This window comes from Myodes glareolus, chromosome 9 (genome assembly GCF_982192425.1).
Source record: "Myodes glareolus chromosome 9, mMyoGla1.1, whole genome shotgun sequence".
Taxonomy (NCBI): domain Eukaryota; kingdom Metazoa; phylum Chordata; class Mammalia; order Rodentia; family Cricetidae; genus Myodes; species Myodes glareolus.
In genome coordinates this window covers 59,241,201-59,256,523 of record NC_142034.1, presented here as the reverse complement: position 1 = coordinate 59,256,523, position 15,323 = coordinate 59,241,201, and the positions used below count along the sequence as shown (strand labels likewise).

General features: G+C 43.2%; 1 protein-coding gene across 6 annotated transcripts in view; it reads right to left on the bottom strand.

The window, feature by feature from the left end:
- Positions 1-15,323, bottom strand: part of Arhgap44 (Rho GTPase activating protein 44) — a 176,893-nt gene that overhangs the window by 39,411 nt on the left and 122,159 nt on the right. For all 6 annotated transcript variants that reach the window (XM_087910520.1, XM_048448261.3, XM_048448259.3 and 3 more), the window contains one exon: positions 527-595. In XM_087910520.1, coding sequence (XP_087766646.1) covers positions 527-595 — 69 coding nt within the window. The remainder of the gene's footprint in view (positions 1-526; positions 596-15,323) is intronic.

The following is a 15,323-nucleotide window of genomic DNA, read 5'->3' as shown; positions in this document are numbered from 1 at the left end:
GATAGTTTCCCATTCTTCTCAAATCCTTTGTTTGTCACTAATCTGGGTTTCCCAGCATGGGTCCTCTGACTTCCTGGGTTGGGCCAGTCTGCTGTAGGGAGCAGCCTGCGCACCTGACAGGGCTAGCATTTTCCTGTCTCTAACACAGACACAGTGCCACAGCCTTCCTGAGCCGGGCAACCAGAGGCATCTGCAGACTTCCAGGGTCTCCAGGAAACGGGGAAAGCCACTCTTGGCTGAGAAGTCCTGCTATGGGCTCACTAAGCTGTAATAATCCTCAGGGACCAGGTTCTGTTTTAAGCTTAGGTTTTGAAACGAATCTCCACGTGGAGGGCAGAATCCCCTAGAGACTGAAGCAGCAAAGCGCCGTCCCCCAAACCCATACCTCTTCCCACAATACTATCATGCAATCAGAAGGCCCTGGTTTTTATGCCCACCTTCCTTTGCTGTCCACCCCAGGACACGTACAGACTTTCTGCGATCCTGCCTTGGTGGAAAATGACCGTCTGCCTTTGCGGACCCTTACCGTTTGAAAGTAGTTTGCATAGTCAATTTCTTTGGCCACAAAACTGTACATGTCAGCAGAGAGCTGGTCCTGTGCAAGGTAAAATATACAAGCAAGGTTAAACATAGAAAAAAAAGAATGGGAGAGGGTGGCTAACATTGGTCACAGACAGCATGGGAAGAAAGGGCTTAAACTCTGCTGTACCTGAGTAGTCAATAATGTGGCATCACACACTCGTCCTATGGGGCTTCCAGTCTCCCAACCGTGGCTCTAGAAATGAGTGACTTTGCAAGTCTACCCTGATGGTAGTTTACCCAGGGCTTTAACTTACTGGCTAGCAAATCCAAGCTGGTGCTACAGTGATGTGCAAATGAGTTCTCTATACCACAACTAGCCCCTCCACAACTCGTCCCTCCAGGCTCGCCCCTCCACAGCGTGCCTCTCCACGGCTCATCCCTCCACCTGAAGCAGTCCTAAGCACACACTGGCTTGCCTCCCTCTGCTGTTTCTTCCCTTGGGTCACTTCACCTGCCCATTCACCTTCACCCACAAACTAACTGGATGACCATGAGCACATGGGAAAGCGACAGAAATACAGTGGTTTTCAGAAAGCCTGTATAGACAAGGTGCACAGCGGGAAAGGATTATTGCTGGTTTAAAACACAGCAGATTCTGACCTCAATTGTATTGCACACAATTTTAATAGAGTTAAAAATTCTTAACCATTAGGCTTTCCATGGGCTGCAGCGGCAGTGACCTAATGCTGCCCTGGAATCTGGAGCATTTTATTCTGAGAAGAATGGGTTTCAGTTCCAGAGAGACCACCACAGCATGCACAGCAAATGTTTTTTTGAGCAGCATACACTGTCACTAACAGCATCTGGAAGCTGTCACTCTGTCCTTGTGTGTGGAAGCCATGTCGTATCCAGAGGCCATGGCCCCTGGAGGAGGCACTTCCTGAGAAGAGCCTGCACACTGGAGTGGGTCAGACAGAGCAGCAACCCGCAAAGTCAACACGGATCCTGAACAAACAGGCAGAGAGCCCACGTTTCGGGAAGAGTTCTGGATGTCAGATCATTAGTGCACATGTAAAGGCCAGGTGGGCCTGCAGCCTGACTGTAACCTCAGTGCTCTGGATGAGGAAGATCCAAAGGATCCCTAGAACAAGCTAGCTATACATGATGAGTTTGTGAGCTCTGACTCAAGTGATAGATGGTGCCTCAGTATCTAAGGTTGAGAGTGATCAAGGGAGACACCTCACTCCAGCCTCTGGCTTCCACATACATGCACACATAAATATGTACACTGTACAGTCATGCATGCATGCACACACACACACACACACACACACACACACCCTACATATACACAAGAAAAAATAAACAGATTATCTTTAAATTTTCCCTTCAAGGTTCACCAAGTATGAGTGTGTATAAGAGAACTTAATGAGAGGGTAAAATATATTATCTACATGTATGAAATTATCAAAGAATAAGCTAAAAAATTTAATTCCCTTCATGTTTTTTGTACAAGGTACATATAAAACATAAGTGTATTTTAGACGTAGGTATACAGAAATAATTCAGAATCTAAAAAAAAAAAAAAAACACTGAGTAGTAGCCAAGCATCGTGGTGCATGTCTTTAATCCTAGCACTCAGGAGGCAGAGGTAGGTGAATCTCTGTGAGTTCACTTCCAGCCTGATCTACAAACTGAGTTCCAGGACAGCAAAAGATATTCAGAGAAACCCTGTCTCAAAAAACCAAACCAAACCCAACCAACCAACCAACAAAACCATTGAGTCTTAAGGATTTCCATTCAGAACATACTCTCCATAAATACTAAGAGAAAATGAAAGAACAGTATAAAAGTAAGATTTAAAACAATTGCTGAGATTTCCCCAAATTACCAAACAATTTTCCCCAAATTATCAAATGCCAATTCATAGATCTCAGGAAAGGCATAGAATGCCATGCTGAACAAATAAATACACATGAAAATCATACACAAACACATAATGTTTAAATTTCAGCAGATAAAACATAAAGACAAAACCTTGGGGAAAAGTGAGAGGGGAAAAGAATTACAGCTAAATTTAACTAAGAACAAATGCAAACTAATACATGAACATAGACTATTTAAAATGTTAAGAGAAAAACATTAAAATGCCAACTCAGAATCCCCTACTCTAAGAAATTATCCTTCAAAGGTAAAGGAGAAACAAAGACTTGGCCAGACTCAAAGACTGAAGAACTGTGCTGCCCCAGACACGCCGGGGAAGAAATGAATGTTAGAGACGATTCTACAGAAATAGAATGTGAAAGAGGCCAGACGCCCAGAGCCCCCAGCAGAAAGCCCTGCAGAACAAATAACTGAATGATGGTGCACCTGCATTCGGTTTAGAATGTCAGCCCCATGAGATTTTGAGTGCCTGGGAGACACATCTCTACAAGGGCATATCCAGGGAGGCTTAACTGAGGAGGGAAGATGGAGTCTGAATGTGGGTGACACCATCCATGGGCCAGTGCTCTTAACTAAATAAAAGGGGGGAAAGCCAAGAGAATTTCATCTCTCTCTGTATCGGATCTGCAGTGTGGCCAATTGCCTCATGCTTCTGCCACTGTGCCTGGCCTGCCAGGAACCACTGCACCCTCCAGCTGTTCACCAAAGGAAACTCTCCTTTCCTAAAGTTGCTTCTGTCATGAATGTTATCACAGCAGTGAGAAAATTAACTGATATTCAAAGTAAAATATAAACTTTTTGCTTATTAAGTGGTCTTATGGGTGATAGTTCACAGAAACTACTATTAGCAACAATGTATTCACAGTTCAGAGTGTCTGTTACTAAAGGCACTTTGCATACAAACATGAAGACCTGTGATCTATCCCTGAAACCCATTCTCTAGACCTGTCCTCTGACCTCCACTTGTGTGCCGTGGTATGCATGCACACTAAGACTTACACATAAAAAAAAAAAAGAAATACACACATAAGGGAAATAAGAGGGTTAAAAATTTTAAATTCCAGAGAAATCACTTTTTAAAAAAAAGTAAAAATGGGAAGGTATTGTTATTTTAAAGCAGAGAACCAAAATTAGATAAAATATTCAATTAAAACTAAAAATGAAGCCAGGCAGTGGTGGCATATGCCTTTAATCCCAGTACTCAGGAGGCAGAGGCAGGAGGATCTCTATGAGTTTGAGGTCAGCCTGGTCTACAAGAGTTAGTTCCAGGACAGGCTCCAAAGCTACAGCAAAACCATCTCCAAAAACAAACAAACAAACAAAAACTTCAAATGAAAGAATGATGGGAGAGAAACACAGGAACAAGAGCAACAGACAGAAATCAGAAACACATGGTATGCATGAACTGTGCTATCAATAGTCACTCTGAACAGCAATGCTCTAAATCTATCAGCGAAGGACAGAAACTGTCAGAACAGTGTCAAAAAACAAAGCCTGGGCAACTGTGTCTTGGCTATGGAAAGCCTCTTCTACTTTTTATATAGATTTATTTTTATTTTATATGTATGAGTTTTGGGGCTGTCATGCATGCACATGCATGTGTGGTGCCTGAGGAGCTGAGAAGAAGGCATCTGACCCCCTGGAACTGGAGCTACAGATGGTTGTGAGCTGCCATGGGGTGCTAGGAGTCAAACCTGGTTCACTTGCAAGAGTGATAAATACTCTCAGTCACCGAGACTACTGGTTTTCAAACCCAGAAGAAACCCACTTTAGAAAAACACATATAGATTGGCCATAAATAGAAGAGCCAATCATGGGGCCACTTGCTTACAATCCTAGCGCTTGAGTGGTTGAAGAAAGGAAAGATGTTGAGGCTACTGTGAAATACGGGATGAGATCTTGTCTCACTCTCCTTCCCCACAGAAGAAAAACGGATATAAAAAGGCATGCCGTGCCAAGACAATCAAAAGAAAGTGAGGGTTGCTAACCCCAACCCTAACCTTCAGATAAAGCAGACTTTAGAGTAACAGAAGATATTGGGGGTGGTGAGAGGGGTAGGCAGGAGCTCCATTAGGGAGGAGTCAATACTCTATAAGATATAATAATCTTTAGTATAAATACAGAACATCAAAATATGCTCCTTAATAACTTACAGAGCTCCAAAGGGAAACACCGTCACAGTAGACACTACAGCAGCAGGTGGCAGCAGGTGGCACCCTCAGTGCCAGCAAATGCACTCCATTTTCAGATGCTATGCAGTCTAGACCCAGAGGGACCACTTTCTGGGTCATCAGACATCCTTGGCAAATACACGAGAAGACCACAGTGGAATTAAATGAGGAACCAGTATCAGGCAGAATCCAGGCCCAAACGCTCAGGGGGGATTTGAAGAACACATTTATAATTAATAAGCCGATCAAACCCTGGGGCCTGTTGAGCTGGTTCTATGCTGCTTGGAGGCTTTTGGGAAGCGGCAGCTGAGAAGAATCGAGTGTGCGGTGACTAAGAGGGTCTCTGTGGTGCACAGGACTTACCAGTGAAGCAGGTTATATCCCCGTTTGTCAGGCAGCCAAACAAGGAACCAGACACCGCACGGGCGGAAACAGGAGGGAGGTACAACTGTTCTTCTCTATCAGGAGACCGTGTGCCTACTAGAAACAGCCGGCCCCTGAGCCCAGAGCACAGCACCCACAGAGCAGGGATACAGTTTCCATCCAAAGCTCTGAGTGCCCCACCACCCCCTGGCCTCTACAGAAGAGTTTTCTCTCACTCTTTGCTGCCTATGAAGCGAGCGCTGAATGTGCACAGTCATATCTCTGCCTCCTAAAAACGAAACGGCCAGCACTATGTTTTGATTAATATCAAATGAAGACAGATGGGGAAATACCAGTCCTATGAAAACACGTGCTTTCTTTGGCTCACATTTATATTCCTGAAGTTATTTTACCCACACTGCTTCAACAAAACAGCTACATCAAGATCCACGTTCAATCGCAGGATTCTAATGTTTCCCATTATCACTATAAAAACAAGGATAGCTAACCATTTGTACACAGCAATTAAAGGTGGGCGGAATTATCATTAACTATAGATAAATTACTTAAAAACTAGAGATTTCTCTTTTAAATCAAGTACCAAGGTTACTTATTTTTAATTAAGAATTTAAAAATGGGTAAAGGATTTGAATAGATTAGTCAAAAAACAAGTATTTGTCCAAATCCACTCCAAGTGCTGCCCAGGAGTAAGTCCCGTTATAAACTGGTGCAGGCGGAGTGAGCAGACCCCACGGCTGTCTTGCAGCTGACTGACAGTGGGGAGGGTTATATGTGGGGGCATGGGAATTTTCATATTCCGTTTCATTTTGCTGTGACATTACAGGTTCTCTCAAGCTAGAATTAAAGTGTTTACTGCTTTAAAAACTCATTTCAAAGTCTTAAAAAAAGACAAAGCTTTTAATTTTCAACTGATTTGAGACAGAGATATTTGGCGTGGGCCACTTTTATCTTTCTTAGCATCCTGACTTGATTTTCAGAATCTTCCACTATTTAAACATAGCTTTTCTACTGTGCATCTTCAACACGTATCAGAATTTCTCCAGACTTACTCCTCTTGGGGGTACTTCTCTAACATTCTGTAAGGAAATTTTAAGTTGTAGCAATGACTCAGTTTCCCACAAGGCAGATTCTATTCTTGACTAAGAACAACCCCACGCTGGAGTTGTTTCTTCAAATTTCTGCAGTCTCACCTTGCGTCCTTTCCATCTTATGAGGGAATTTTACCCCTCCATGTGTGTGTACCTCTGATGCGTGGAATGCATGCGTGTGCACATAAATATGTAGTCAGGGTCTTTTCACGACTGCTGCCTTATTTTCTGTTGGGACCTTGTTTTCTTACAGAAACGATTTGGGTAGGCCGGCTGGCCAGCTAGCTTCAGGGGTCTTTCTCTGTATTCCACCCTGAAGACCGGTTGCAAGCATACACTGCGAGGCCTAACCTGCCGTTTGCACTCCGGAGATCTAAATTCTGCTCCTGTGACAGCACAGCAGGTACTTCACGAACTGAGCGCTCTCTCCACTGGCCATTTCCTCCTCTTTTATCTACTGAAACACGACATCCTTATTCGTTGAATTTTATTTAAGGCACCAAGATATGCCATATTCACTTCCTTGCAACTGCCAGTAAATCTTTTCTAAGTACTCAAACCCTTTATCCAGCTGGCCCTCCCCACCATAGATTCTGCACCCTCAGATCCAGATGAACATCAACCTCAAGTATTAGGAAAGAACTGTACCCCTACTGGGCATGCTTCAGGCCTTTCACTTTTAGTAGTTCCTGACAGGATAGCATACCAACTATAAGTACAGCATGCACACTGCATCAGGTATAGCAAGAAATGGGGTGAGAAGAGGTACATGGGAAAATACCGCAATGCTTACTATAAAGGACCTGATGGTGTCTATGAGGGACAGGGGGGAACCTCTAATGTTTTCTGATACAGAAAACTAATATTAAGATTTTTTTAAAAACCTTAAAATGATGAATATCTTGTCCCCGTGCTTTCCTGGCGAAACTGGTAAAATCTTCTTAGAACCTAAGCTCTGCTAGCTGTAGATTCAGGACTCAACAGCCTGTGGGACTGGATCAGGGCCCAGAAGTGCTGCAGTTTGCTTTCCTTCTCCATCAGGATGAGGAATACAGTGTCTCTGAGTCCAGCAAAACCAGAAACATCCATGTTTGCAAAATGCGTTGATATGGACATGGCTCGCCCAGATCCCTGCAGATGCATCCAGATGCACTACTGGACACTGCCACCAGCTGGCTTCCTCTCTGATGTGGTTGCTCTTGCCCATAGGTCTCATGGGGCAGATTCTGTTGGTAGAAAGGAATCAAAAAATTGCCCCTATTCCTCAACTATTCTGGAATCTTTTGATCTGAAATAATGGTCCCGTCTGGATCTTATGCACCTACTTACTATGACCGTGTACTAACCTTATGCTAATAGGAATTATAAGTCCAGACTCAACACTGAGTCTTGTGTGTGTGTGTGTGTGTGTGTGTGTGTGTGTGTGTGTGTGTGTGTGTGAATTAAACTATGGGGAAGGCAATGATGATTAAAAACTACCTTCAATCTATTGCCCCTGAGACTTAAGTTTCAAATAGCAAAGATTATACACTAGAGAATAAAATCACAAAGAACAGACACAAGTTAAGAGAGTCTGAGGGAGGACGAAGAAAATGGGAAAGAGAAGCAATTTACACATCCAAAGCAATCCCCATCAAAATCCCACCACAATTGTTCACAGACCTTGAAAGAACAATACTCAATTTCATATGAAAAAATAAAAAACCCAGAATAGCCAAAACAATCCTCTACAATAAAGAAACATCACCATCCCTGACATCAAACTCTATTTCTTATAGAACTACAGTTATGAAAACAGCTTGGTATTGGCATAAAAACAGACAGGCGAACCAATGGAATCGAATCAAAGACCCTGATATTAATCCACACATCTCTGAGCACCTGATTTTTGACAAAGAAGCTAAAATTATACAATGGAAAAAAGAAAGCATCTTCAACAAATGGTGCTGGCATAACTGGATATCAACATGTAGAAGAATGCAAATAGATCCGTATCTATCACCATGCACAAAACTTAAGTCCAAATGGATCAAAGACCTCAACATATATCCAGCCACATTGAACCTCACTAAAGAGAAAGTGGGAAGTAGTCTTGAATGCATGGGCACAGGAGACCACTTCCTAAATACAATACCAATAGCACAGACACTGAGAGTAACAATTAAAAAAGGACCCCCTGAAACTGAGAAGTTCTTTAAGGCAGAGGACATGGTCAACAAGACAAAATGACACCCTACAGAATAGGAAAAGATATTCACTAACCCCACATTGGGCAGAGGGCTGATCTCCAAAATATATAAAGAACCCAAGAAACTACATATCAAATTATCAAATAATCCAATAAAAATGGGGTACAAATCTAAACAGAGAATTCTCAACAGAAGAATTGCTAATGGCTAAAAGACATATAAGGAATTGCTCAACATCCTTAGCCATTAGGGAAATGCAAATCAAAACAACTCTGAGATACCATCTTACACTAATCAGAATGGCTATGATAAAAAACACCAATGATAGCTTATACTGGAGAGGATGTGGAGTAAGGGGAATACTCCTCCATTGCTGGTGGGAGTGAAAACTTGTAGAGCAACTTTAAAGATCAGTGTAGCCATTTCTCAGAATATTGAGAATCAATCTACCTCAAGACCCAGCAATACCATTCTTGGGCATATGCCCAAAGGATGCACACTCATACCACAAGGACATTTGCCTAACTGTGTTCATAGCAGCAATATTTGTAATAGCCAGAACCTGGAAATACCCAAGGTGCCCCTCAACTGAAGGATGGATAAAGAAAATGTGATATATTTACACAATGGATAATGTGAAAATGGATATGGATAATGTGAAATGGATATTTACACAATGGATAATGGAAAATGTGATATATTTACACTCAGCAATAAAAAACAATGACATCTTAAAATTTACATGCAAATGGATGGAAATAGATAAAACCATCCTGAGGGAGGTAACCCAGACCTATATAGACAAACATGCTATGTACTCACTCATAAGTGGATATGAGACATAAAGCAAAGGATAACCAGCCTATAGTCCACGAGCTCAGAGAAATTGGGTAACAAGAGAGACATACATGGATCCCCCTGGGAAGGGGAAACAGACAAGATCTTTTGAGAAAATTGGGAGTGGGGGGGAGAGTGGAAGGGGAGGGGAAAGGGAAGGAGGGGGAGAACATGAGGGAACAAACAAGATGCTCAAGAAGGGGGGAGGACAAAGAGAGAGAGAGGGAAAAAAAGGAAAGAGATACCTTGATTGAGGGATCCATTGAAGGGTTAGTGAGAAACCAGGCACTAGGGAAATTTTCAGGAATCCACAAGGATGACCCCAGCTAAGACTCTAAGCAATAGTGGAGAGGGTGCCTAACTGGCCTTCCCCTATAACCAGACTGATGACTACCTTAACTGTCATCACAGAACCTTTATCCGGCAATTGATGGAAGTAGATAGAGAGATCTACAGGGAAGCACTGAGCCACGCTACCATAGACCAGCCCAAGAGAGGGAGGAGCAAAGGTATGAGTAAAGGGGTCAAGACTATTGTAACATGAGGGCCGGCTTGTTGGGGTTTCTATCCTGCCCGGTACCCCACAGCCGGCATATCCCAAAGAAAATCACACACAAGACTCCATAAGATTATAAAATGATTGGCCCATTAGGTCAGGCTACTTATTAGTTCTTATAACTTTTGTTACCCCATTATCCTTATCTATGTTAGCCACACAGCTCAGTACCTTTCTCAGCTGGTCAGGTTACATGCTGCCTCTTCAGTGGTCTGCACAGGAGTGGCAGAGGAACCTTCCTGCTTCCCAGAATTCTCCTGTTCTCATTGCATCACCTCTACTTCCTGTCTGGTTGACCCACCTATACTTCCTGCCTGGCCAATCAGCGTTTTATTAAAATACATGATTGACAGAATACAGACAATTCTCCCGCACCAGACTATGATGGTGATACCCACAGAAACAGCTGACCTGAGCTACTGAGAGCTCACTGACTCTGGACTGATAGCGGGGGAACCTGCAGAGGACCAAACGAGGCCCACTGAACGTGGGGGATGGTTGTGAGGCTTGGGCAGTCTGTGGGGCCGCTGACAGTGGGAGCAGGATTTATCCCTATTGCTTGAACTAGTGTCTAGAAGCACATTCTTTTTGGAGGGATACCTTGCTCAGCCTAGATATAGGAGGGGAGGGCCTTGGTCTTGTCTCAAAGTGAAGTGTCAGACTTTGTTGACTCCCCATGGGAAGTCTTACCCTTTTTGAGGAGTAGATGGGGGGTGGAGTTGAGGAAGGGTGGGGCTGGAGGAAGGAGGGGAGGGAGTGAGAACAGAGATAGCTATGTAAAATGAGAAAAAAACTGTATTTAAAAAAACTTAAATTAAAAAAAAGAAACAAAAAGAAAATGGGAAGAGAGTGGCTGGCGGGTTGGGTACTGGGTGAGGAGCAAGTGTGAAAAGCAGGAAAGCTGGAGCTGGGACCCCACGACGGCAGTCAGTCTTGAGTATCAAGCACAGCTGATCTGCTGCACCACCAATCCTGCAGATCCACTTCCTATCCATCTCTACTCCATTGCTGACTTTCTCTCTTCCCCGAGAACTATCAGCTGATACTCAAACCTTCAGGGATGTACAGGTACTGGAATGGAGTTCTTTTATCTGGAGCCCCAGGGAGAAAGGGGAAGGCAGATCAGCAGTTCAAAGGAGCAGAATGGTTTAGCTTTGAAATATGGAGGCCAGGCAGGGATGGGGTGGACTCTGGAAGGAATGGGCAGAAGGCGTGGCATCTGTGCCCCTTAGGTCTCAGCAGTATCCACCTATGCGGGTCACCCTGACTGGGTGTTCCAGGTGGCTACAGTCCTCTGGGCCCCAAATATCTGAGGAGTTCTGTCTGATGAGGCCTGCGAGCATCTCTCTCAGAAAGAGGACTCTGTTCTTCTCCAGCATCCGGCCCCCATTCTCTCGAAGACCTAGAGAGTCTGCTGCAGAAATATAAAACCTTGACGATCAGGAAAGGCCCATTCAGGGAACGTAGAACAGAGGAAGCCCTGGTGTATCTCAAAGTCATGAGAAAAAACTTTAATACCATTTGCCCTGGGCAAGATCAGCTGAGCACACACGCGAGACTACGAAGGGCACAGGGGATGGTGACCCAGGGGAGCTGACCTTCACAAGCTCCACACAGCTAGATACCTGTCACAGACGAGCCAAGATGACTGTCGGAAAGAAGCGAGCTTCTACTGAAGACTCTGTTACAAAGCCATTTCCAAAACAATTGCACCTCACTGTCCCGGGAAGGAGGGCACAGAGTCCACAAATGTGAGGAATTAGAGAAAATTTCACTCAGGGTAGTCAGAGCGATTTAACACGGCACAGGTACCATGGACTCTCAATCTGGGACAAAAGGAAATAAAACAAAAAAGACTCTAGCTCTTACATTATAAAAACAAACTTCTGCTGGCTTAAAGTCCATAAAAGAAGTGTATAAAATAGTGTGTAAAGTATATTAAAACATTAATATTAAAGAAAACATTAAAAACAGTCTCCCTTCAGACAGACTTCGCTTGTCTAACAGGCCACACAGGCGCTTTCCCAAGGCAAATAAAATAGTGCAGCACTGAGATTTTAATGGCCAAGGTCAATGCAGACTAAGTAGAAACACTGGATTGGTGTAATGCAATTAATAAAAACCCAGGGACAGAAACTGAGGTTCAACCTGAAGGTCAGAGAAGCAAACAGCCAGCCACTGGTTCTTACCTCTTACTAACCGTGCTACAGGTTGGCCAGTCAGAGGACCTGCAGCACAGTTGATGGGAAGGAATCAAATGTATGCAGCATATGGAAAGCATATGAACTGTCAATTTAAAAAGCATGCCAGTGGGTGGTGGCGCACGCCTTTAATCCCAGCACTCAGGAGGCAGAGGCAGGCATATCAATGCGAGTTCGAGGCCAGCCTGGGTTACAAGAGCTAGTTCCAGGACAGGCTCCAAAGCTACAGAGAAACCCTGTCTCGAAAAACAAAAATACAAAAACAAACAAACAAACAAAAAAAGCAACAGGCATGCTATCAGACTTGTTAGTACAAACAGGCAGCTCCCTCAGCAGGGCCTGCCCATCGGTAGAAGAGACCATCCAACAAGCACACAAGGACACATGGCTGTGACTATAATATGGGAAGTTACGAGTCTCTACAGTAGGACAGAAAGAGCGCTTCCCTTGCTGACGGAGACAGAAAGCACAAGTAGAGATGAAAGGAGGGGCATGGAAGCTTTGATATTGACGGTAGAAATGTGAACTGACTGCCTTTTCAGAAGGGGAAACTGATAGTATTTAGTTAAATAACAATATGGGGAGTTTTGCCCTAAAAATGCCATCATGGGGCATCTATCCCACAAAGTAGCATGACACAGACCTGAAGATGCTTATTACCATTTGGGAGAGAAAAAGCAACGCAAAGCTAGCAGGTCAGTGCAAGCATCTCTGTACAGGAAAATAGACAAGTCATGATGTATGCATGTTTATGCATCTATGTATGTGTTACACACATATACATGATATACTATATATATATGTATATATACATACATCTACATATAATGGCACATACATGTGTGCTCTAGTCCTCAATTGTATGGACTTTGGGTATGAAATAGGGTGTAAAGTCACACAGAATTTTAGTGAGCGTTGGTGGGAGGAGGCCTTGGTCACCTCACTTGAGAAAAGGTTGCTGGTCAGAAGAGGCAATCGCTGTGTTTTTCATTATATGTATCTGTATTCTTACCATTAGTTATAATAAATATCTGTTCTTGTAATAATGTTTACAGCTGAATATATTTTTGGCACAACCACAAATGCAAGAAGCTACAGCGCACACAACGCTACTGCTTTTCTTCTGGCAGAGCTGGAATTCACAGTCAGAATCCCCTCTTCATACCTGCTTACCTGGCCTACTGAAATGATGTTTGAAAAAGAAGGAGGGACTCCAACTAGGGGAGGGGAGTAAAGAGAAATACAGAAGAAGTTGGGTAAAATGTAAGGATGATTAAAAAAATTAAGGAATTTTGCTATTAACTATTTACCAAAAAAACCCCTAAAATACACTTAAGCCTGTATAAAAATATACACACATAATTTCAATGAAATATCCTCATCTGAGCTGACTGTGCTTCCTCTAGAAGCCAAAGATCATCTAACAAAAATCCCAACACCATGCATAAAAAGCCCCCCTTGAGAGTTGTCCCAGAGACTCCCAAACATAGCAAGCTATTGCTATTGCCCTTTGTTGCCCACCAGATGTGGATAGTTAAGTTCCTTTTGCTAAAGACACCATGCATTTTGGACACAGGGTCCAGAGGCTCCTGAGCTAGAACTGATCTGAAAGCCCCCTCCCTAAGAAATATAATATACTTTTATAGTATCAGAAGGTATCATGCAAGCATCCACAGGGGAGAAGTAACCAATAGTCCTACCCAGCTATGATGCCTATGAACGACAACGACCAGCTTCACATGATAACCCAACAGTGCATTAGTGGCACATATACCTTGGCAGTAACCAATAGCTCTCTAATTGAACTGAAGACCCACTCCACATAAGAGAAATCATCCGTGGTTGGAAACCCAGCCAACTACCCAGGCCTAGTGAAGTCATGGATCTTGGAGGAGAACGTAGCACCACCACTTTACAAAGTATAAACCCCGACTACACTCCAAATGGGTTGTCTTTGTACCCACAGATAACTGTAGTTCCCACCTCTCATCAAGAAAACTTCTCTTTGCAACACATGGAGACCATTACAGAAAACCACAACCAATCAAAATGCACACTCAGTCCACTAGAAACATCTACAAAGCACTCCTGCATGTAAGACTCAGGGACCATTGGGGAAGAAGAATGAAGTTCTTAAGAGTCAAAGGATCAGAGAGTCTGCTGTGAGATTGTGTCTCTTAGTAATATCAGAATTACACCCATAAAGTCTCATCAACGTGATGCTCCAAAAGAGAGCTGAAAAAGGAAAACACCAACAGACATGCCAGAGTGTATGGAGGAAAGTCCATGAGGTCTCAACCCTACACAAAGAGCTGCATGCAACTAAGGTAGGCAGGGACCGAGGGAAATAGTCTTCCACAGGGGGAAGAGCACTCCAAGGCTTATCCAGTATTAAATGGTCAGTCCTGAAAACACACATACAAGTAACATTATATAGACTAAACAGGTATATATAATCAACAAAAAAATAGTAGCCATGAATTTGAAAGAGAGCAAGGAGGTGTATATGGGAGGGATTGGAGGAAGAAGAGAAAGGATAAATGATATAATTATAGTCTCAAAAATAAAAGAAACATATTAGAAAAAATGAACCATTATCATGAATTGAAAATACATAATTAATATAAACTAAACTTAGATTAATGATGTGTATGACATTGACTTATGGGAGGGAGTTTCTAAATTTTTTAACCCGTCTTTGTAGCATTTGCTAAAAGTCCTAAATAATATAACCCCCGAAAGATTCTGAACTGAACAAATGGATGTATAACAGACATGTGTAGATCATGACCAAACCAGCAGGAGAGAGAAGGACACTTCAGAAGGGGCACACCAGCCACACTAGCTAGAGATCTGTCCTAGACCCAGAAGCACAAACGGCCAGTCTGTCTGCCTCCCTCACACCGAATCTGGGATCTGAAGCATTTGTAGTCTCTGCTTGGTTCCACAGGATGGCAGCCTGGGAGACAGAGGATACTTTAAAGGTCCTTCATTGTTTCCTACCCCAGAGGGAAATTCTGAATGTCATGTGGCTGCAAGCTCAAAGCCACCTGCACAGTGCGGGCTATAAAAGTCAATGCACAAGTCACGAAAGCTGCAAAGAACAGAAAACCTATGAGTGAAGCGTCACTTCTTAAAAACTGGGCTTTTTAAAACCCCATGGGATGGGTTGAGAATTCAGCTCAGAAAAGGACTGTTTGCCTAGCATCTTGAAGCCCTGAGTCCAATACCCAGTGTACACACACACACACACACACACACACACCCCTTATGTGCAATCATGACAATAGGAACACAATGTACTTACTTGTAGAAGAAGTGAGGTTTCTAATATTTGGGTCAAAAGATAGTTTACATAGGTGTAGCTTTCTTAGGGACCCAAACTGACACAAAGGCATATATGTATATATATATATCAGCACTATGAATGG